This window comes from Rhineura floridana, chromosome 6, assembly GCF_030035675.1.
Source record: "Rhineura floridana isolate rRhiFlo1 chromosome 6, rRhiFlo1.hap2, whole genome shotgun sequence".
Classification (NCBI taxonomy): Eukaryota; Metazoa; Chordata; class Lepidosauria; order Squamata; family Rhineuridae; genus Rhineura; species Rhineura floridana.
Window position 1 is genome coordinate 74,896,772 of NC_084485.1, and position 24,631 is coordinate 74,921,402.

A 24,631-nucleotide genomic window follows, 5' to 3' on the forward strand; every position below is an offset into this window, starting at 1 on the left:
CACTGTCTATGTCAGGGATAGCTAACTTGTGGCTCTCCAGATGTTACTGGACTCTAACTCCCAACAACCCCAGTCAGCATCGCCAGTAGCCAGAGATTAGGAGACCTGGAGTCCATCATCATCATCATCATCATCATCAAATGCATTACCTACCCTTCACCAGTAGGTTCCAGGGGATCACAACAATACAAAATATATTACTAAATGCAGTTTAATATAAATCACATTGACAAGCATAAGAGGTCCTAAACCATATATATATAAACATATATCTCTCAAGTGTCAAAAGCCAGGGACAAGAAATGTGCTTTCAGCATACAATGAAATCTGTACAGTGCAGATGCCAGAAGAACCTCTGTGGGAAAAGACACCCACAACTTAGAGGCTGCCACAGAGAATGCCCTCTCCCGGGTCACCCCCCCAAACTTCTGAAGGCATTGGAACTACCAAGAGGGCCCCTTCTGCCCATCTCAACACCCGAGAGAGTTTGTAGGGAAGGAGGCAGTCTTTCAGATAGTATTTGGGACCTAAGTCATTTAGGGCTTTAAAAACAAGCATGAGCACCTTGAACTAGGCCCAGAAATGAACTGGCAACCGTAAGTCTAACAACATATAGAGGGTCAAAGATTTAGACTCCTGTCTAAAATGGCTTGCAGTGGCCCTAGCACTACGTAGGGATGCCAGGGATTAGAACTGGGGGTGGCTCCAGACTGTCAGTATTTCACAGGAGGGATTCCAGCACAGAGTGCAAATTTAGGTTTGTGCAATTAAAGTACATTAAAGTGCTCTGTCACCCTAGAGCAACAAATCCGCTTTAAAAAAAATGTTTTGCGGTTAGGAAAGAGACAGGAAAGATGCACTGACAAGTCTTGGATGAACAAATGATTAATGGGAAGATCTATATACACCTGCAAGTAGATCAGGATGAATGCTCACTGTCATATAACTGCCCCACAAATAAATGAGAATGCTCAAAAAAAGTCAGAAAATAGTCTAATCTCTGCATAAGCTTTGTGCAAGCAAATTAGGATAAAAGCTTAACAGGTTGTATGGATTCTTGGGACCTTCTGCATGCAAAACATGTGCTCTACTATTAAGCTATGGCCCCATCCCTTGGCTGTCTGCTGCTCCATCTGAACAAGTAACCGTAGTATATTATGCATTACAATTTATAACGAGCAAGATCTAGATGTATGTCTCAAAAGACAGTGCCTTTCCTGTAGTACAAATTCTGTGCTAGAAATCCCATCTATTTAAATCAGGCATTGAAAGGGGAAACCTCATTTGTTTTTCCTAATATTTCAATTTAATGAAGCAGGCACCACAGCAAACATCACAATACATCTCAACTAGAACCTCAGCAGTATAAAACAAAAGTCCGATTCCAGTCTCCAAATAAAATGGCAACAAGAATCTTAGACACCCCATTCTAAAACAAAACCACAAGAATTTTTCTCTAGCTACATAAGATGTGCCACCTGGAACTTATTCTAGGCACCCGGCAAGAGGTAAAGAAAAACATCAGGCAAACACCCCACCGCAAGCTAAAGAAACAGATTTATATCGTTTTTCTCATTTTGCAAGAGGCACAAACTGGTGAGCTATTGCTTATTGAGAGCAGTAAAGCCCCACACATTTGAGAAAAGCAACTCAAGTCTCCCTTTCTCTCTCCAGGGCCTGCTTGTAAGAAGTCTGCCAACCCTATGGAGAGACAAGCATGATATGCTTTGACATCTGGGACTTCCCCTTCAGTCTTCCAGAGTCACTTTGAAAAAGAAAAATACCACCACAAGTCTCTGGTTGACATGGTGCCATGCTGACAGACTAAAAATACATTTATTATGCTGCATGTAGGCATTTGGTTGTTTGAAATATATAAACCTGCAGTGGCGCTGTTCATATGGAAGGAAAAAGCATTAAGGTGTGGAATGAAGTTAAAGATCTACAGTGCAAAGTTTTTTCATCTTTGAAAACTGTGGGCAAACAAGTCAAACCACACCAAAAAGCACCCTACAAAACAATGCAAATTAAATAAGTTTAGCAAATGTGTATTTTTAAAAATATTTCAGATCTTCTTCAAGACAACATAAAATAAGTATTGAAATTCTTTTGGTCTCTTTTTCATCATGCATAGCTAAAATCCATAGCTTAATATGCAGGTTAGTTGCTCTGTGGCAGATAAATAAAGCTCAATATCTGGTCTATCACAAGAGTTCACAACATAAAAGAGCAAATGAAAAAATAAAGCACTTGCTGAATTTAACTTGGGTGAGTACTTTTCTCAAGATAGTTGAGGTAATAAACCATTAAGTTAATTCAAGTTTTAAGAAACCATCACACACACACACTCCAACACACTCATGCTGCTAGGATGAGAAAGATGTGATCCACACGTGTCATTCTAATATCTAGCCCACAATTTGACTAAAGTTTTTGAAAAAGTAAACACAATCAGTCATGGCCACTGCTCTGCAATACACCACCAACATACTTCAGCACATATAGGAAACAAAGCAAATACAAGAGTTGAAACAATCCAGTACCACTGACACTTTTACTGATGTAAAAAAACTTACTTGTATCTGCAGCTTGAACAACAGAATTATAAGGATAAGAGACAACAGTAACTCACCTCCGGGTTAATAAAGTCTTGATAAGATCTTTCACATATAAATTTACATTCACTACTCACATTAACCATTCCTACACATTGTCATATGACCCAATTGGTAGTGTTCCATATGCAGACTGCAAAAGCAAAATCGGAGGTACGGATATAGCTTTAGCAAATTAGCAAAGCCATGTACTACAAAAGAAAGGTAAGGAGGACAAATACGAACAAGCAATGGAAATCCAGGATATCTAGTAAATTTGTGTTGAGGAAAAATAATAATGCCTAATCCCATATAATAAAATAAATGCATGTTTATGACCCAAATGTGAAACAAGCCTGCCATAATTTTGGAAATCTTAAGGGCAATAGATAGCTAACTCAGTAATAATCAGAATAGATCCACTGCAATCAATAGACTTATGGCTCACATGGCTATCATCCTTACAGTACAATTATACATGTCTATACACCAGTGTGGTGTAGTGGTTAAGGTGTTGGACTGCGACCTGGGAGAACAGGGTTCAAATCCCCACATAGCCATGAAGCTCACTGGGTGACCTTGGGCCAGTCACTGCCTCTCAGCCTCATGAAAACCCTATTCATAGGGTTGCCATAGTCGGAATCGACTTGAAGGCAGTACATACACATGTCTACCCAGAACTAAGTAAATCCCACTGAGTTCAGTGGGATTTATTCCCAAGTAAAGAGGTACAGGATTCCAGTCTAAAAGGTAAAAAGAACTATAGTCCCCATCCAGAAGCATGTATGGTGGCATGAATCCCTTCTTTTCAGCCTGGCCCTTCTTCCATACCAGCCCCAGCTTCAGGGAACTTCTGATGTAGCCCCTGAAGCAGAGCAAGGAGCAGCTTACGAGGGAGAGGGGTGCGCAAAACTCTGGTGGACCTACATAAGCCTATGCATCTGCCTAAAAGGGCTCTCCAGATCACAACATATATTATAGTATGATCAGAAATGTGTAATAGCAGAAATCTCTGGGTTAATAAAGCCACTGATACAGATGCTTTGTTATACATAGATTTGACAATAGAATAAATAAGAGGACCACAGTAGTAATAGAATCTTCATATTAAGTATATGGGGAAATGAAATATTCGCTCTCAGAGCTTTCCTTATATTTGCAGCATTTCTGTTCTCTGGCACCTGTATCCTTTCATGGACACAGTATTCAGTTCTTCAAGGAAATATGCTAGTAGGTATCTACAGCATATAGATATATATTCAGATCTCATGGAAACAATGTTTTATAGAAACATTTTAATATATGGAGCAGGAGCATTTATTTTTCTGCAAGAAGCAACCTTGAAAGCATTAACCATATATGGCAAGACATAGTACCACTGAAGAAAATATGTGCATATTTTGAGAAGACTTGGGAAACTCCCTTGTTAAATATAATGGCCCCCTTAAAGAGGGTCTATATAGTTGCTTAATCATGTTATTTAGTACTGATTTGTTCCCTTGCTGTTTAGCGCAATATGTGGTTTGTGAAACAGATGGACTGAACTGATCCAAATGCCAAATGAGCAGGACTCCTCATTAATTTGAACAACAGAAGTGGGTGTGCACATCAGACCCTGCATGTGCACAATGAGATACTACACCATTTTAAAAACAAACAATTCACTTGTGCTAAGAAAAGGCATTTTATTTACACAGAAGTAAACAGGAAAATCTAATTACCTTTAACTGAGGATATACAGCGGCTACTGAGGTGCCATAGTTGTTTGCCTTATTCTGAAACACAAGATTGCACAACAAAAGGTGCTAGACTAACCAAAACGTAGCAATGCAAAGGCATTCTGCTTTTTTTTTAAACTAGTAGTTTCATCTGCTGAATGAAGCACACACATTGTTGGACAAACAATCCTAAAATATTTGTTTGTTTGTTTATGTATGTATGTATGTATGTATGTATGTATTTATTTATTTATGAGATTTGTTAGACGCCCATCTGGCAGAGGTTAATCTGCCACTCTGGGCGACTTACAACCAAACACAAGTACATTCCATATAGACATAATCAAAATCCTAAAAATTAGAGATTAAAAATTAAAAGCTTTAACTATAAATTTCTACAAAACACTGTCTATGATTGGATATTAGTAATGGTGAGAAATGTCTGAAAGAGAAAGGGAAATAGAACAAAATCACATCACCATCTTTTCACAAATCAGTTACAAACACAGAATACAAAAGGATAATAAATTAAAGGGTATAAATTGTAATGCTAACATCTGTATCCTCAAATACTTCATCAAGCATTGTTGAAACTTTACTCCAATTCAGGCGGTCAAGTCCACACCCAATCCTGGAAGATAAAGAATCCAAGTGTTTTGAGAATTTCTCTTTGAGGTTTATATAAAGTACACAGGAGGTGCCAACACAAGTATACAATCAATTTAGTCAGTGCATTAAGTGAAAGTGTAATACAACAACAAGCCTCATGCCCAAGTATTCCCACACATTCACAATTACTGATTTATCCTAAAAATCCCTCTTCTGCAGCACCTTCATAATCAAGTTTACTGTGAAATCTGAACCAGACATAACGTTAGATTACACATGCAAAAATAAAATAACCAGTGGCTCTCAAGACTATAGCAGAACATATAATCAATTGCAAAAAAGCCAGCAAGCTAAAACAAACATATTATTGGCTCATTAGGAACACCACTAAAGTGGTCTAGATTTCTCAGCATATTACCTATAGCAGTGGTCCCCAAACCTTTCTTCCTACAGACCCCTTGAAAATTGCCGAGGGTCTTGGTGAACCAGTTAATGATTTTTTCTGCCTGTTGTAGCAATTGTAATACACAATGCTAAGTAGTTATAATATTTAATTGTATTTTCACAGACATGCCACAAGACACAGACCATCTGAATAGTCCATGGACCACAGTTTGGGAACCCCTGATCTACAGAATACTCCAAGCTTTAATTGTGACAAACTAACAATGTTATCAATTGGATTTATTTTTCACAACTTTTTTTTATCAACTCAGAGGTAGTCAGATAGCAGTTATCTCGGAAAGCATGCCTTTGCTCCAAAATACAGTGTTATACTTTGGCCTCAAGTAAACCTTATTTTCTCCTCCATAACTTCTATATGGTAAACTGAAACAAAATGGAAAGGGTCCTTCCCTCCACTCTCATAATCTATAAATATATACATAGAATATTAAATTCTAGTAACCCTTTAAAAGCTATGGTTTCTAGATGTTTCAGTTAGTTACCTTTTACATAGCACTAAGTTCTCCTCCAGATCTAAAAAGTAGAAAAAACCAGACCTGTCTATTTTCTGGCCTTTTAGACTTACTGTGGAAATTTGTTTTTGATTATGTATTTCAGTTTCACAGACAAAAATATTTTTAAAGCATTTTAAGTTCTCTAATGAAAAATAAAACGTCAATATGTAACATATAGATGTGATATGTACACTCCAAAAACTGTAACAGTAATTTTCCCACATCAAATTTGCTTACTTCGGCATAGAAATACAAGTTACAGCATTATTAAGGCAATGGATTTTCATCGCTTCCAAGCTCTTCCGTAGATTGTCATAGGTAGGCTTATGAAAGTATTTGTTCTTTGTAATCTGAAAGTAAATGCAAGGTAAAATGTGGATTAGCCACATTTTAGATTAGACTCCTTTACAACACACATGCCTTGAGTTCAATGGGACCCATTCCCTAGTAAGCATATTCAGGATTGCAGCCTTAGGCTGAAATCTTACACATACTTACCTAGGACAATGGGTGGTATTCAATCCTAGTCTTACTTAGAGTACACCTACTGAAATCAACAGACATGACTAATTTAGATTAATTTCAATGGGTCTATCTGAGCATGGCTTAGTTGAATACAACCCAATGTGAAGTCAGCAAGACTTTAGCCAAGATTGTTGATAGTAACCAAAGGTAGATCACCTGAACCTAGAACATTTATTTGGCTATTTGGATTAAACGAGCAAACTAAGATATGCTAGGAGTTGCCATAATCTGGGCATTCATGCTGCACTCACAAAACTATGTACTTGCAATCTGTGCCAGTGGGACATGTAAACAGCATCATTATAGATATTTATTTATTTATTTATTTATTTATTTTTATTTATTTATTTTATTATGTACATTAAAACCTTGTCTCAAAAAAAGGTAAAAACTTAAATTTTGTAGCCAGGGTTTCCTTTTATTTTAAGATTCTGACAAGTTCTTTAAAAAAAGCAATGACTTCTTTTTTGCTTATAAAATTCTAACCATACTACTTCTGCTAATATGTATTACAGAAATAGCTAAAATAGTTAAGTTCTGGGAGAATTTAACAGAAAAAATTCATATTACAAATGCAATTTGCAAACATGGAAACAGATTTTTCAACACAGGAGTCATTTTGGAGAATATGATTCAACTGAATAAATAAACACATTTCACCCTGCCAGAAATCTGTTAATGAAACTTCCTAATGTAGTGTAGTACAAACCGATAAAATGAGAGGGAGCTAGTTGTCTATGTAAATATGTAAAGAGATATTTTAAAATCAAAAGAATGTTTGTTATGTGCCTTCAAGTCAATTATGTCTTATGGTGACTCTATGAACGTCCAGTAACATCTGTTGTAAACCATCCTTTTCAGATCTTGTAAGTTCAGGTCTGTGGCTTTCTTTATGGAATCAATCCATCTCTTGTTTGATCTTCCTCTTTTTCTACTCCCTTCTGTTTTTCCCAGCATTATTGTCTTTTCTAGTGAATCATGTCTTCTCATGATGTGTCCAAAGTATGATAACCTCAGTTTCATCATTTTCGCTTCTAGTGATATTTTCAGTTTAATTTGTTCTAACACCCACTTGTTTGTTTTTCGCGATCCTTGGTACCTATAAATCTCTCCTCCAAACCATTTCAAATGAGTTGATTTTTCTTATCCACTTTTTTCACTGTCCAACTTTCACATCCATACATAGAGATTGGGAATAGCATAGTCTGAATGATCCTGACTTTAGTGTTCAGTGATACATCTTGGCATTTGAGGACTTTTTCTAGTTCTCTCATAGCTGCCTTCCCCCGTCCTAGCCTTCTGATTTCTCGACTATTGTCTCCATTTTGGTTAATGACTGTGCTGAGATATTGATAATCCTTGACAAGTTCAATGTCCTCATTGTCAACTTTAAAGTTACATAAATCTTCTGTTGTCATTACTTTAGTCTTCTTGACTAAAGTCCTGTAATCTTGCTTTTGTGCTTTCCTCTTTAACTATCAACAGCATTCGTTTTAAATCATTACTGGTTTCTGCTAGTAGTATGGTACCCTCTGCATACCTTAAATTATTGCTATTTCTTTCTCCAATTTTCACACCTCCTTCATCTTGGTCCAATCCCACTTTCCGTATGATATGCATATAGATTAAACAAACAGGGTGATAAAATACACCCATCTCACACCCTTTCCGATGGGGAACCAGCCGGTTTCTCCATATTCTGTTCTTACAGTAGCCTCTTGTGCAGAGTATATGTTGCACATCAGGACAATCAGATGATGGGGTACCCCCATTTCTTTTAAAGCATTCCATTGTTTTTCATGATCTACACAAAGGATTTGCTGTAATCTATAAAGCACAGGGTGATTTTCATCTGAAATTCCTTCGTCCGTTCCATTATCCAACATATGTTTGTGATATGATCTCTGGTACCTCTTCCCTTTCTAAATCCAGCTTGGACATCTCGCATTTCTAGCTCCATATTGGAAAGAGCCTTTGTTGTAGAATCTTCAGCATTCCTTTACTTGCATGGGATATTAAGGTAATAGTTCGATAATTACTGCATTTCCTGGGATCCATTCACTTGGGAATTGGGATGTATATTGAACGCTTCCAGTCTGTGGGCCATTGTTTAGTTTTTCCAGATTTCTTGACAAATTTTTGTCAAAATTTGGACAGATTCAGTCTCAGTAGCTTGTAGCAACTCTATAGGTATTCCATCTGTTCCTGGTGATTTGTTTCTTCCAAGTATTTTAAGAGCAACTTTCACCTCACATTCTAAAATTTCTGTTTCTTCATCATACAGTTCATCCATGAATGAATCTGTCATCCTTGCATCTCTTTTATATAGCTCTTCAGTGTATTGCTTCTATCTTCCTTTTATTGTATCTCCGTCAGTTAGTGTGTTTCCCTGTTGATTATTCAACATCCCTACTCTTGGTTTACATTTCTCTTTAATTTCTTTAATCTTTTGGAATAAGGTCTTGTTCTGCCTTTTTGTTGTCCTCTTCTATTTCTATACAATAACTATAGTAACAGTTCTCTAAATTGTATTCAGCACAATTCCCTACTTAGCTTCAAATATGTGAATAAATCCACTTCTTGAATCACTGAAAGTTTTCTGATATGATTTCCAGTGAAGGCAATAACTGTGATCGCATGAATACATGATGGTACAGACTACTCTGAAATGTACTAGATAATACAGATAGGGCATACCAGCATCAAACAACAACATCATTTTCAGTAACAATTTGCATTTAAACTCTAATGAAAGTTCAAGCTCTTACTGAGGTTACACTTGTTACTCCCTGGACCCTTATCTAGTGGATGCAGTAGACATCTAGTGGATGTTTTTCCTAGGCTTATGTCTACCTCCGAGTCTTGTATGTCAAACTTTGTCCTCACCTAAGTGAGTCCTATTATCCACAGCGGACAACTGGAGTAGGTAACCCTAGAAAAAGAAATCCTACCCAAGTTCCCCTTGAGACTGAGGATGTATCAGGAAATGAAAGTAGGATTCTATAACAGAAAGCATAAATATATTTTTATTCCTATTTTGAGGTCTGGTTCAGACTAGACATACAAGTACCTGGCAACAGCCAGTGCATAAAGTGTGCATACAGACTTATAGAACATATATGGCCTTAGCCAGTGAATAATACAGACAGATATAAAGCTAGCCACAGCCAGGGCATAATAAATTCACTAAACAGTGCTAAGCTGTAAGGCCAACAACCGTACATTCCCATATATAAGCCTTATATTCACATATATAAGCACATTCACTTATAACAGCCTTAAACGCTATACAGCATCTACTGTATCTCTTTTGGGTATCCAGAAATACAAGAAGGAATGTTTATTTACAGTATATTATGCTTTTCTGCTCCAACCTTCATTCATCAGGCAGCAGCGTTGGACCACATCCCAAGGACTGGTCTCAAGCAGCTCCGTTCTGTCTCTTTTCTAGGCAGTGCTCAAGGCTTCACCCAGAGTGGGGGCTTACCCGAGGCTTAAAAAGGCTGGTTCCTGTCAACATCAAGAGGGTGGCTATACTATAGGCTGTGCATTCTCAGAGGCTCAATGCTTTTGCATACAGTCGCTCCCTGAAAGCACCACACAAATGCTTATTTTTCTTCTTGGGTGTCTTCTCAGACATTCCAGTAGCCATCCTAGACAGCTATATCAACAAAGACTGATGACAGAGAGGCGGGAGAGAGGAAACTGTTCTCTTCTCAGATAGCTGATCTGCTCAGCTATGACACACATTTATAAGGGAAATACAGCTGTTTTTACAGGAAAACAGAAACTAGTAAGGGCCAGCCCACAACACACTGCAGCAAGATTAGTTCATGAAGATAAGGATGCTTTTATCTGCAACTCACATATGAAGATGCAGAAATGTTAATACACATAGGTCTCCCTCTGTTAAAGCCAGTTCATATAAGCAAATTTTATCACAAATTTATCACAAATTTTATCTTACCAGATAGTACACATATCGATTCTCTCTCTTCAGAACAGCCACATCCCCAGTCTTCTTTTCTAAGATAAGTTAAAACACTTTTAAACCAATGAATTGATGACTCTAAAGTGCTGTAAAAATGTACATTATTTCTCAATAACTTCTGAATTATTTTATAGGAACATTGCAGCACAAATTGATATACTGGACCAATATAACATTCCATTTTATCCAGTGATCTATCCCACATAGCTGGTTTTGGGATAGAACATCTAAAAATTATGTAAATAGGATTATATATAACAATGAGAATGTAGCAATCAACTCTACATGTTCTTGACTAGCATGACTACACATAAATGAGCACAGCTACTGAAGCAACTACAGGATAAAAGGTAACTATACAAGTGCTTATAGGATTCACGGAATTCTAAAAACTATGTTATATGTAAAATATGGCCAGTATGCCACATCTCTTATAATACCACAATGTTTTTCATCTTAGCAGAATAGGTAAGACTACTGCTGAATCAATTAAGGACAATCAAGGAAAGAGAATGTCTTACAAGGATAATTTAAGCATTCCACAAAACATACAAATTCAAATATTGAGTCTGAAACTCACAGGATACTGATGAATTCCTGTCCCACAGAGTCCTTTGAACACAAGGTAAGGTTAGTTAACTTAGAAAAACAATACTTTGCACTTCTTGTGAAACTTTTTAGAGTGGCCAGAAACTGTATAAGCCCTGTTCAACCACTTTTTGAGTTATATAATAGCCCATGGGAGTGTGAGAAGGCTGCCAGTGGCTTGCAATCTAAGGCAGGAACATGCGGAGGCAGTGGTTGTACAAAAACAGTACATCCACATGCTACAGTATGCACAACTGCAGCAGCTCAAAAAAGGACTGTTTTGACTGCGTGGATCACCCTTCCACAACTAGATCACAGCAACTACATACATACTTCATGGAGACACCAGTTTAGTATACAATCAGTACATTAACTTGATCTGAGCTGGGTCACAAGCCCCATGTCACGTAAGGGCCAAGAAGCAACTGAGCCATTGAGCAACACTTCATTGGTAAGACTTCAGTAAACACAAACCCACCCCAGACTCCACATATATGTAAAGAAACAGAACTGGAACTGTTATTTGTTATTAAAGTCAATGCAACTACCCAAACATTTTTGTTTACAGGGGCAGAAACCTAGTCTCTATTGCCAGAATTTATTATTTTCATTTATATAACTGCTCTTCATCCAGAATCACAGAGCAGTTCACAAATATAAAAAACAACAAACAACAAATAGTATAACACATTAAAACCACAAAAGCTATAAACAGCAGCAATAATCCAACAGATTGTCCAAAAGCTCAGAAAGGTTCAAAACACCCAAAAGAACAGCTTTGGGAGGATCCAAAGACCAGCTGGGTCTTCAGCAAATGACAAAGGTGAGATACCCCTGACACAACTTCAGATGCAGGGAATTCCAGGAGGAAGTTGCCACTGAGAAGGTCTGGGTCTCTGCTCCCTGGGCCTCACCAAAGGGACCCTGAGACAAGCCTCTCCAAGGATCACAGCAGCCAGGCTAACACACATTGGAAAAGAGGTTCTATCAAATATTTGGGCCCCAAGCCATCTAGGGCCTTGTAAGTCAACTTCCAACACCATAAATATGGCTTGGAAGCAAATTGGCAGCCAGTGCAGTTCATGGAGAATAAATGTAATATGACTCCAACTTTGAGAGCCATTCAGTAACCAAGCAGCAGGATTCTGCATTAGCTGCAGTTTCCAAACCATCTTCAGTAGTAGCCCCATGTGGAGCACAGTACAGTAAACTAGATGTGAGGCTACAGGGGCAGGTGGGAAAGAAGTTGGGCAACAGGGTGGGTCATACGCTAATAAAATATTTTTATTATTTGTTATATTTGTTAGTCATTTTATACAAAAAAGTCTCAAGAAAAGATTAAGATAAAATGTAAACAAATAAAATTAATTAAAAGCCAATTTTTTAAAAAAACAAAGCACAATGCAATTCCCAAAATGCTTATCCAACAACACAATAAGGTCTGTTGTCTCTCTGGCCCACCACCAGGAAAAGAATCTCAAAATTGGTTCCCAGACAGACTGGTCTCCTGGTCAAAAAACTGGAATTCCTATAGATGGCAGCAATCCCACCCCACCCTGGCAACTCTCCAAACTATGCTGGTGCCATACCAAGTACTCAGGAGAGCAGATGTGGGTCAGATCAGTAACATTTCTGATCTCCAAGACTGGTATCAGGGCTTTCAGTGATGTTTTGAACTTGAAGGTGGCGCAATCCACAACAGTACTCTGGGGAAATATGTTTTGTTACTGGGATCACAGATGTTTGATTTTAGCAGATTTTTATTTGGCTGTATTTAACCTAATAGACGATTTGACAATGATATATTAAGAACCCAAATTCTGATTTTTTAAAAAATTATAAATGGCTCTAATTTGCCCCTACCACTTACTCTGGTTCAAGAGCTCCTGAACACCACCAAACTTCTTCTTAAAAATGGCAGCTATGCCAGCACTCATATGACAATCCTCACTGATACAATGAGCCAAGGAGTCTGTTCCAGGACATGTAAAAAGGTCTCCCTGTATGTACCTGATCTGATGATAAAAAAACAAAACAGTGAATGAGAGAAAAGGCATTTGAGACAGAACACAAGGCAACATTCAGCATCATAAAGAGTGACAGCTTCCTTAAGTCCCACCATAAAGAATAGGGTTAACTCTGAGGAGTACAAAAGACTGCTACCTTTGGCCTATGCACACTCACCTAGGAATAAATCCATCTGTAGACAATGGAACTTACAACTAAACATGCATTGCACTGCCAACATCCAGTTCAACACAAATGTATTTATTTATTAAATTTATATCCCCCCTTCCTTCCAAAGGAGCCCAGGGCAGCAAACAACAAACAATAAAAACATGTTTAAAACAATTCTAATACCGATACAGACACAAACTTCACTAATGACCTGAAATGAAACTTAATGTTAGTTCTCCGAGGTATCTTTGGCTCCTCTGTCTTCATTATACCTAGGCATGTACTTGGACAAAAGAATTTTGAAATTTTATTTACGGCACCATCTTTTACCTGTCCTGGGACTTTATGGTGAAGAAATATAACAAATAATAACAACTATGTTTACTCAGAAGCAGCTCCCAATGAGTCCAGTGATAATTTATTTGTTCTTACCTAAAAATCTCATTGAAATCAGTAGTAGTAGATTATACGTCAACTTAGAACTGGCATACCTATTTAGGATTTTATCTTCTATAATGAAGTTCTACTGCTGTTGAGTTATAGGTATTAGCCATATAAATGTTATGGAGCAAGCTAGTTAACTCCCCTATCCCTTCCTACAGATATAACCTATTTGGAATATCTTATATCATTTACCAATTCTTAGTATCTGGTCTTCAATGTTATAAAATACATCCCAGTAATAAAATTGCTAACCTTCACTATAAACATTTTTTTTGGGGGGGGGATGTGTTTCCCTGGTTCATCCAATGCCACAGAAGTCTTTTGAGACTATATACTACAGAGTAGGGGGCAACCATTTGTAAAGACATAATTACAATCTGGTCTATAAACTATACTTCCCAACATAAAAAATTAGTGCAAGAATTTCACGACTATCAAGCAATAGCCAGCCTATCTCTGGCTGCCTGGTGTTAGCACTAAATGTCCATTGTCAACATCTACAGCAGGAGTTGCCAACCTGGGGTCCATGAAGGTCTTAACTGGCATCCCCAGAAAGAGACTCCAAACTCAGTTTCATTTTTTAAAAAAATATCTAGCCCTCCTAGGAAAAAAAAATCTATGAAGCAAAATGTGCAGGTACCCTTTTAAGGGATTTCTCCTATCAGGGATATTAGCCAATGAGTGAAGTCAGAGCTGCAACTGATATGTGAGTTGCTTGGGCACCAGACAATGGGAATCTCTTGGGGTCCTAAAGAGCTTCTTTTCCCCCACCTTTAGTACACTTTTCCTGATTCTGTCTTACTTTCTAGTAATCCTTGATTAGTTCGCCCTTCCTTTTTTCTAGCAACCTAGGTGCATCTTTCCTATGGTGGGTTCATCTGAGATCAGGTACTCCATAGAACAGAAGTTACCTACCTTTTTTGACCAATTGGAACATACTGAATTCTGAGAGAGTGCTGTGGGTGGATGTCAAAGAATCCTCTCCCCAAATGGCAAACTTTACAAAGAGGCTAAGGCATGGCTCCTGCTGTGAAGAAGCTGATGTCCAAGCGCTCATTAAAAACTCGCTGTAGAGTTAACTTACAGTATAATGGTATCTACTTCAGAAGTGTCTTTGTGTTTAAATGGCCTTATTCCCAAGCAAGTGGGTACAGGATGGCAGCCTATGCTTTAGGATTGGCATTGGGGAAACATTGGGCATTGGGTAGTGCCTCTAACAACTGTCTCACCACAATCAGGACCAGTGGGACATAGCTGACTTCTCATTGTAAACATAAGGTTGTTGGTGGAGGGGGGAAGCAGCAATGGCTGTAGTCGCTCTAATTTTGTATCATGCAGTGGAGCCATTTTGTGTGTTATGCCATGCCCTCCATGGTAGCCATTTTGTGACCGGTGCCCTCAGCACTCTCAAAATTCATAATGTGCCATCTGGTCCAAAAAGGTTGGAGACCCTGGTCTATAATATGAGGAATTCAATGCTTTCTGAAATCAACACAGTTTCCTGCACACCATTTCCATCTAATGAGCTGCTGCATACAGGGAGCCACAAGAATGACAATGCTAAACTCCCAGCCAGAGGTGCTTTTTCCCCCACTTATGGTGGAGATGCGAGGTTGCAAAGAAATACTGGAAGGCAATTCAGAAACAACTGAATAAAATGTTAGGATACCTGATACCTTTTCATCCAATAATACTCTGTACAAGTATTTATTCTTATTTCTTTATTTGTTAGGTTTATATCCTGCCCTTTCTCCCAGTAGGCGCCCAGGGCGGCAAACAAAAGCACTAAAAACACTTCAAGATATCATAAAAATAGACTTTAAAATATATTAAAACAAAAACCTCCTTAAAAACATATTAAAACAAAACATCTTTTAAAACATTTTTAAAAAAGGTTTAAAAACAACTTTAAAAAAAGTTTAAAAATATCTTAAAAAGCAATTCCAACACAGACGCAGACTGGGATAAGGTCTCTACTTAAAAGGCTTGTTGAAAGAGGAAGGTCTTCAGTAGGCGCCGAAAAGGTAGCAAGAGATGGCACCTGCCTAATATTTATGGGGAGGGAATTCCAAAGTGTAGGTACCACTACACTAAAGGTCCATTTCCTATGTTGTGCAGAACGGACCTCCTGATAAGATGGTATCTGCAGGAGGCCATCACCTGCAGAGCGCAGTGATCGACTGGGCATATAAGGGGTAAGACGGTCTTTCAGGTATCCTGGTCCCGAGCTGTATAGGGCTTTGTACACCAAAACTAGAACCTTGAATTAGCCCAGTAGCGAATAGGTAGCCAGTGCAATTCTTTCAGCAGCGGGGTGACATGTTGGTGATACCCTACCCCAGTGAGCAGTCTCACCGCGGAACCGCTGAAGCTTCTGGACCAACTTCAAAGGCATCCCCATATAGAGCACATTACAGTAATCCATTACCAGTGTAACAAGAGTGGTCAGGCTACCCTGGTCCAGAAACAGCCGCAACTGTCTTACCAGCTGAAGCTGGTAAAAGGCACTCCTAGTCACGGAGGTCACCTGGGCCTTTAATGACACAGATGAATCCAGGAGTAACCCCAGACTATGGACCTGCTCTTTCAGAGGGAGTATGACCCCATACAAAGCAGGAAACTGACCAATTATCTGAACTTGGGAACCACCAACCCACAGCGCCTCCGTCTTGCTAGGATTCAGACTCAGTTTACTGGCCCTCTTCCAGCCCACCACCAAGTCCAGGCAGCGGTCCAGGGCTTCACGGCCTCTCCCGATTCAGATGTTACAGAGAAATAGAGCTGGGTATCGTCAGCGTACTGCTGACACCTCACCCCAAATCTCCTGATGACTGCTCCCAAGGGCTTCATATAGGTGTTAAACAGCATGGGGGCCAAGATGGTACCCTGCGGCACCCCACACAACTGCCAGGGGGCCAAAAGACAATCACCCAATGCTATTCTCTGAAAACAACCCTGGAGATAGGATCGGAATCACTGTAAAACAATGCCTCCAATACCCATCTCACAAAGTCGGCTCAGAAGGATACCATAGTCAATGGTATCAAAAGCCTCTGAGAGATCAAGTAAGAATAACAGGGTTGCACTCCCCCTGTCCTTCTCCCCATAAAGGTCATCCATCAGGGTGACCAAGGCTGATTTAATCCCATAACCAGGCCTGAACACAGAATGGAATGGGTCAAGATAACCTGTTTCATCCAAGAGTACTTGCAATCCTGCGCCACAACCCTCTCAATCACCTTCCCTAAGAAAGGGGTATTTGCGACCGGGCGGTAATTGTCGCAAACCAATGGGTCCAGGATGGGCTTTTTCAAGAGCGGTCAGATCACCGCCTCTTTCAAGGCAGCTGGAACCACTCCCTCCCACAACAACTCATTGACCACACCCTAGATCCACTTGGTCAAACCCCCTTGGCAAGCTTTAATAAGCCAAGAAGGGCAAGGGTCAAGAGGACACATTCCTGGCCGCCTCATTGCAAGCACCTTGTCCAAGTCATCAGGCCGCATCCACTGAAACCGTTCCCAAGAAGTTGTAGCAGATGTTCAACTGGACACCTCACTGGGGACTACAATAGATGCGGATGGGGCATCAAGACTGCTATGGAGGTGAGCAACTTTACCCTTACAAACTTTACCCTTACTTTACCTTACAAACAATTCACAGTGGGCCTCAGAAGGGTCTAAAACTCCATTTTCTGGAGCTGATGTCAACAGACCCTTGACAATACGGAAATGCTCCACTGGACGGCTACTTGAGGATGTGATAGTGGCAGAGAACTGGGCCTTCTTCACTGCCCTCACCACCACACAGTAGGCACGTCTTTCGCCACTTGTGCTCTAGCCGTTTTCCAGCCTGTTTCATTGCCCTTAGCCCACTAGTGTACCAAGGTGCAAACTGGGCTCCACAATGCCGGAGAGGGCACTCAGGGGGAACCATATCAAGAGCCCAATGTGCCTCACTGTTCCAGTGGTGACAAGGGCTTCAACAGGGTCACCTGCTCTATCTACTGGGAACTTCCCCAAGACATTCAGAAATCCTATGGATTCCATTAGTCTGTGGGGGTGGACTATCTTAATCTGTCCACCACTCCTGCAGGTGAGGATCAGAGCCATATGTCTAAACTTCATGAGGAAGTGGTCTGACCATGACAATGGGGTGACATCCACCCCCCTATCTTCAGACCACCCCTTCCTCCATCTGGAGCAAAATCCAAGTCAAGAGATAGTGCCCTGCCCTATGCGTCAGGCTGGTGACAACTTGAGAAAACCCCGTGGTTGTCACAGAGGCCATGAAGTCCCAAGCCGGAACACTAGAGGCAGCCTCAGTAGGGACACTGAAATCACCCAGGACTATCGTTCTGGGACAGCTGAGACAGCCTCCACCAGCTCAGTTAGAGAAGCTGCCAGGCAGACAGCAGGGTGGATGGTACACCAGTAGCAACCCGAGTTTACTGTCACCTTGTCACAACACCAAGTGCAGGCCCTCACAGCCAGCTCCAAGACAGAGTGGTTTGCTAGTGACAGAGATGGAAGTTCTGTAGACCACAGCAACTCCACCCCCTCCCCGTACCTCGTCCCTGCAGCCTGTGCTGGTGTTGCACCAAGTATCCAGGTAGGCAAAGCTGGGTCAGATCAACTGCTCTCAGCTCACCCATCCAGGCCTTGGTAATGCATGCCAAATTGGCACCTTCATCCACGATCAAAGCATGGATGAGTGTGGTCTTATTGTGTACCGATCTGGCGTTAAACAACACCACACACAGGCCAGTGGGCACAGCAGATGAGCAATGAGGACTCATCCATGAGGGGTTGGACTTGATGGCCTTATAGACCCCTTCCAACTCTACTATTCTATGAGAGGAGTGGGAGCAAGGAACAAGGCGTAGAGAGCCTTGGCCTTGTCTTCTATGGTAGTTCCCCACCTCCCCATGGCTATACTTCCCTCTACCTGTGATCACTGAAACTGATGTGGCATCACCCATGTTCCTCCTTACTATGACTTCTCCTAAACACCTGATATGGATCCAACAAGAGTCCACTAACAAAACCTACCTGAACCAGTTATCCCACTAGGCCTCTGAGAGAACTGGGAACAATCAGACCCAGTCAATATCTTTTACACAGGGCACCCCCTCTGTCTCACACCCAGGGAGGGCCAGCCTTCTGCCAGTCGCAGACTAACTCTGAACACATCTGGAGACTTTCTCTATTATTTAGTTCACTGCACAGGCTCTCACCCTGCACAGGAACCACACATGCACTATATGCCCTCCCCACTACCCATCTCCTCCAGATTGGTTAAAAAAAATGGAAGGGGGTAGCACCCTCGCCCTCAGGACTCCCCAAGGGGCGACCCCCTTCGGAGTCAACCCCACCAGCGGCATACCCGCCATCCAAGGGTAGCTGGACTTTCATGTCTCCTGATCCAGCCAGGAGCTGATGCAAGAGGCTGCAAGACTAACTGCACCCTCTCTCTGGAGTCAGGGTCAGGCAGAGTTCCAGTCCTTGCAGTACTTACCAGGGACTTCAGCTGTCTCAGGAGACAGCAACCCAGAGGAGTGAGCAAGCGAGCATCCAGATGCTCAGGTACTCACTCCTAGGGCAGGTCTTCTCCAGTCCCCCCAGTGCTGCAGCTGTTCCAAGTAAATTACATGGAATTAGTTTCATATCTCCTAGTGACCACAAGATTATTATATGCCAAATACTGGAGAGTAAGTAGGATACCAACAATTAAAGAATGGAGAGAGAAAGTTTGGGATTATATAGTAATAGCTGAACTGACTGATGTTTTGAGGCTTCTAGAATCAAGAAGAAAAAATGACAGCTTTTGGAGAAGTGGCAAAGGTTTCTTGAATATATCCAAAATTATGGTCCAACATCTGATATGTGACAGCTGGTATAGCACAGTAGGGAGGAATGCCTGGCTGGGAGTCCATAGTCTGTGAGTTCAAATCTCCACTCATGTCTTCTGGATGTAAAGGGCTAGCTAAAGATCATCCTCACAATGAGTGGCTCAGGGGTTACATGTCCTGCTACCTGTGCAGCCATGGGCAAGCTGCATAGTCCCAAGGAGCCCAGTTGCCCCCCGGCTGGCAGCTGTGGACAAGGAAGGGGCTGGCTTGTGCAGCTGTGGCAAGCTGAGCAGGCCCTAGCCAGCTGGGGAGGACTAGCCTCTGAGGGAGGCAATGGTAAACCCCCTCTGAATACCGCTTACCATGAAAACCCTATTCGTAGTGTAGCCATAAGTCGGGATCGACTTGAAGGCAGTCCATTTCATTTTCATCTGATATGTATTTGGGATTTATGATGTTTTGAGTAAGTTATAATATTTACAATATGAATATAACTTATTTATTATTTATTTGATTTATATCCTGCCCTTCCTTCCAGCAGGAGTCTAGGGCGGCACTTAGCTTTAGCTTTAATAATGTTAGCTATATGATGGACAGGGTAAATAGTTTGTATTATTGTTTTGATAATTTGTTTTTTTATGTATGATGGTTATGTTCCTTCAATAGATTTTTCAGTTTTTTAATTGTAAAGAAAATTTGGAGAATATGAGAACAAAAAAGAAGACAATGCTAAACTCCCAACACAAGACACATTGAACCATACCAAGGTATCAGCCTGACCTTCATTATATTTACACAGAAGTCCCTGTGATTTCAATGGGATATGCAGGAGTATAAGACCTTGACTAGCAGAAAATAACATGGACAGTTTCTGAGTGCTATCAAATGTCTGGCAATCAGGTAGCCCTCCAAATGGATAAATTACTTTCTCACACATTTCAGAAATAGAAAATACCAAGAATATGGTTGGAAGGTAGGATCACATTGATTCAAATACCAAACAAATGCCCCAAGGATTCTGAGTCTTCTAGGTTTATCTCATTATGAAATGCACACTACAAAATACTGGCAGTACTATTTACAGCAAGGCTAAATGGAATTATTTCCCCTTTCTGAAAGTCAACTGAAATTTGCATCTATTCATATACATTAGCATATGCCCCTGTTCACAAGCCTCCCTCTTGAAGCAATGGCAACCTTTTCTTTTGGAAAAGGGTATAGCCAAAAGGAGAATACAGACAAGAAGTATCTATAAAGGATTGTGGCTATAATCCTATTGCACTCAGGTCCTGTTTGTGGGCTTCCCACAGGCATTTGGATGCTCTGATGGACCTTTAGTCTGATCTAGGCAGGTTCTTATGTTCCAAATATACCTACTATGGGGTAAGTCCAATAAAGTAGGACTAAAAATACATAGAATTGTGATGTAATTGTTTTGTCCTTTTTAAAAGATATTTTGCTTATTTTGCATTATGATTTGTTGTAAAAAAAATTCCACTGTGCAGGGCAATAAGGCAAGCAAATTATCATGGTTCCTGCATGATTTTCTCTTTGCAACACCCTGGGAGGTAGAAGGTTGCTACAGGCCTGTGTGCCATGTTCAGGCCTACTGCCTACAAGAAAATGAATGAATAGATAAAGAGGATCTTTCTGATTATCACCTAAATTAGTACTAATTCGGATCAGATTTTAAATTGTCCATTGAGCGAACAATTTTTTGACGACCCCATTAGGTGGCAGTCATAACTCCACCAGTGATGTGAGGATCCAACACTTTATGGCTCTTTTATTGCATCAGTGGAAGAAGCTAACTAGAGAACTGGAAGCCCTTTTCTCAGTCCTTTCGAAGCAAGGCTACATTAAGTGTTCTTCTGAACAGAAAGTTAGAACAGAAACCAAAGCGCGACTCGAGAGTTTAATATTCATTATTACGCATGGTGTAGAGAACCCAAGCAAAAAGTCGTAATATATTCGCTTAAGACACTGAACCATAACCTCATCTGCACAAAAACAACCTCCCGAAGTACTCCTTCTTACCACGTAACTACAATAAAGCTATCCCGTGTTCATCTATGACAGCTAAAACAGTAAACATTAGTACCTGTAAAACTGAATTACAACAGTGGTTTTTAAAAAAAAAAAAGACTATTACGCACTCTTTCTTCTTTTGCCGACCGGGCGCTAGCCATGATAGTATGGAGGACTTTTCAGGATTTCTTCAGATATAAGAACTGGAAACGAATGCAGTATTCATATTGAAAAAAAGAAACAAATTGGGATAGACAGTTGCAACCCCAAACCAAGAAATGCGTATTGAGGCACGGGAAACACTGAAAAATCTTGAAAAACGGGTCTTCCCTCCCACTCCGGGACGGGGGTGTTATTTTATTTACTGGGCCTTTTTTAATACACTGTAGAATGCTCCCGAGAGTTTCAGCAAAATACTTTTGCCCACATCGTTTTAGGATAAAAGCAGAATAGCAGCATAAAAATAGCGCCCACTGGCCCCTATTCCCACCACCCGTCGTAACTGCTGGTCTATTAGGCGTCTTCACAGCACAATACGCCTCCGGCTATTTCAGAAGCGGTGGCTTTTACACCCGCCCCCTCCCATCTGGAACCTACTCTAGAAATGAAAGTGGCGATATCCGCCATCCAAAACACGCAAAGGCCTTCCTCTTGTTTCGGCTCTCTTATCGGTTTTGGCTAGCGAAGGGGTTTCAAACGAAAAACACAAAATGGCAACTATACGCCTTATATGCCTTTCTAGACAGAGGACTCTATGGTGCCATTTCAGAGTACAGTACAGTACTCGCGGATAAAAGTGAGGGGAGTACAAATTACCAAGGAAAAAAGACACAGAAATGCATCCTGCCCTGCACATGCGTAGAGCAAATAACTAAAAGTAGAAGGAGGGGAAGGGAATGAAGAGTCTAACTAGCGCACACGACTATTCTAACAGCGCATGCGCGATGAGTTTCAAACAAGCGCAAGCTTCGGCGGGAGGAGCTTTTCTGCGGCGCCTGCGCGGGGCCGTCCTCGTCTTCTCTTTGTTGGGCGTCGGGGGTTGGGCGCCATTTTGCGCGGCGGCTGAGTGGAGGCGCTGATTGGGTTTCGGGGACCGGTGGCGGAGCCAATCAGAGCGGGACCCGAACCGGGGGAGCAAGGCACGGTGAGTGCGAGCAGCCAATATGGAGCCCCCGAGCGCCGGCCCAAGAGCCGGGATTGGCGGGGCCGAGTGGCCAGTCAGAAGGCCGCGCGCGGGCTAGGGCTGGGCGAGCGCTGGGGCAGCGAGTGGATGTGGCCCGTTGGGCGCCGGGATCCTATACTAAGGCGGGATGGGGGGCTGCAGCGGGGAGGGGTAGTCGGGAGGGTCACCCTAATGGGGAAAACAGCCTCTTTCATCCTCCCAGCTGACACGTTTGTGCCCATTATGGGACTCTGCGTGTGTGGCTGCCTGCACTATCCGGTGAGGTCAGTTTTGCTCGGACGCCATTCAGTACAACCTTAGACCGTACACAGTAACTGAGCACCAAAGGGCCCAGCATCATGTGTGAACCCTGTCTGCCTATTTCTGGGCTGGGCCCATTTCTTACCTTTGTAATATAAAACACGCACACACTTTGCTGAAAACCAGTATTGCAGATGATAGGGCCTTTTGTGTGTGCTCCCTCCGCCTCTACTTACAAAGGCAGGCGTCTCCCCCTTATTCTTCACGTTCGTCTCTCGTATTGGAAATTGAATATAAATGCAGTGTATTTGTGAATTGTGTAAGGTAAAGTGGCTTTGTACCGCAAAACCCAAGATGTCTTCATTAAACTTGATTTTAGTAGACATTTTTGTATTATAAAGGAGTGATCTGTTATCTGCCTGAATTACATGTTTGTGGGTGACTTTTATATTGGGATTTGTGCCAATTTCCTCTTCCTATGAAGGATGTAAGAATAAAAGCTAGCAGAAATAAATGGAGTTCCTTACACCTGCTTGGAACAAAATGTATTCTTTGATTATGTAGTGTTTAACTATATAACTATGTAGTCATAGGAGGCAGTTGTTTGGTGATTCAGCCAGAAATATGAAGAAAGGGAGCACATTGTAGTTATCCATATTCTTGGGTGTGTAAATTCTATTTAAAGCTAAAGATGAGCTCTTGAAAAAACCTGCTGTTGAGGGGGGGAAATACTTGTTTTCAAAGTAGTATTTTTTCTCTTGTTCCACTGGCACAAAGATTTATACTTGTGCAATTGGAACAAGGCACAGAATGTCACTCTTTTCCTCCCCTCATGTTCCCCCGAATCCTCTGGAGCAGATTTGGGGAGGGCACAGGGTTCACACAGAGGGAGAAGAGAGGGGGAGTTCCCTTAAGTGTAAATCCTTGCTGTAACAGAACAAAGGCATTGGATAGTGCCCCTTAACTATAGGTGCTAGCAGATGAAGGATATTGGCAATCTTAGACTCAGGTTCCATTCACACCATAAGTTTAAAGCACATTCAAAGCGCACCCCCAAAGAATCCTGGGAGCTGTAGTTTACCCTTCACAGAACTATAATTTCCAGCTCTGGATTCAGGGGAGGGAATGTTCTTTTAAATGTATGGTGTGTTTGTAGTCTCAGGTGATATTTTTCTTGATTCTTCATCTACAGGACATAGTGCGGTAATGTTACCAAGCTTTTCTTGATGACCATGTTGATAGGTCTTTGTGTTGATCTTAGAGAATGCAAGAAGTAGAGTTTAAAATGTAAGCTATCCTTATCTGTGACAGTGAGTGGTTACCAGTTACTCTGTCTTCATAAGGTGAGAGATCTGCAGCATTCTGCTGAAAAGAAAGAAGATAAAGGTTTGACAGTGATACGAAGCATCCTATTCATTCAGCATCTGTGTCCCCTTGAGATCACCGCAGAATCCAACAGGAGGAGGGTGCCCCTACATTTCATACCAACTGAGTTGCAGGGTTTGCTAAAAGACATGTGCTTTGTGCATCTACTATCCAAATTTTGTCCAAATGAATGCATGGACAGACCACTCCAACCCCCCAATCAGCTGTGCTGGAGGTGATTTTTGAATGAGGTGGAGATGTCCTTCCCGGGAGCTCCATTGCCAGTGGGGAATGCCCCAGTGTACCTACTCAAACAGTGGGCAGGCCAAAGCTACTGCTGGGAGTATTCCTGCTGGCA

General features: G+C 41.1%; 3 protein-coding genes across 9 annotated transcripts in view; 2 read left to right on the forward strand and 1 right to left on the reverse strand.

Moving 5' to 3' along the window:
• Nucleotides 1-6,051, forward strand: part of APOBEC2 (apolipoprotein B mRNA editing enzyme catalytic subunit 2) — an 18,650-nt gene extending 12,599 nt beyond the window's left edge. The window contains exon 3 of one of the 2 annotated variants that reach the window (XM_061632429.1): nt 5,490-6,051. The gene's annotated coding sequence lies outside the window, so the exon portion shown is untranslated. Of the gene's footprint in view, nt 1-1,674; nt 2,264-5,489 lie in introns of those variants that run through there. The other variant, XM_061632428.1, reaches the window with a different exon arrangement.
• LOC133387511 (ADP-ribose glycohydrolase OARD1-like) lies at nt 2,348-22,504 on the reverse strand. Its single transcript, XM_061632430.1, has 5 exons — nt 22,083-22,504; nt 12,855-12,999; nt 10,373-10,431; nt 6,118-6,230; nt 2,348-4,943 (listed from the first exon to the last, which is right to left on the reverse strand). The coding sequence occupies exons 1-5, from the start codon at nt 22,110-22,112 to the stop codon at nt 4,841-4,843; spliced, it is 450 nt and encodes a 149-aa protein (XP_061488414.1). The 5' UTR covers nt 22,113-22,504; the 3' UTR covers nt 2,348-4,840.
• NFYA (nuclear transcription factor Y subunit alpha) overlaps nt 22,460-24,631 on the forward strand; it is a 32,284-nt gene continuing 30,112 nt past the window's right edge. For 3 of the 6 annotated variants that reach the window (XM_061632421.1, XM_061632424.1, XM_061632423.1), the window contains exon 1: nt 22,460-22,629. The gene's annotated coding sequence lies outside the window, so the exon portion shown is untranslated. Of the gene's footprint in view, nt 22,630-22,804; nt 22,932-24,631 lie in introns of those variants that run through there. The other 3 variants (XM_061632426.1, XM_061632425.1, XM_061632422.1) reach the window with 3 other exon arrangements.

What these genes read in the sequence shown, in the direction of transcription:
- LOC133387511 (XM_061632430.1), bottom strand. Translation starts at nt 22,112, where the DNA reads ATGGCGGATATCGCCACTTTCATTTCTAGA. An exon ending in TCAGGAGCTCTTGAACCAGA is followed by an intron (nt 10,432 to 12,854) that starts GTAAGTGGTAGG and finishes AACTTATCTTAG; the next exon opens with AAAAGAAGACTGGGGATGTG. An exon ending in ATCGATATGTGTACTATCTG is followed by an intron (nt 6,231 to 10,372) that starts GTAAGATAAAAT and finishes ATTTACTTTCAG; the next exon opens with ATTACAAAGAACAAATACTT.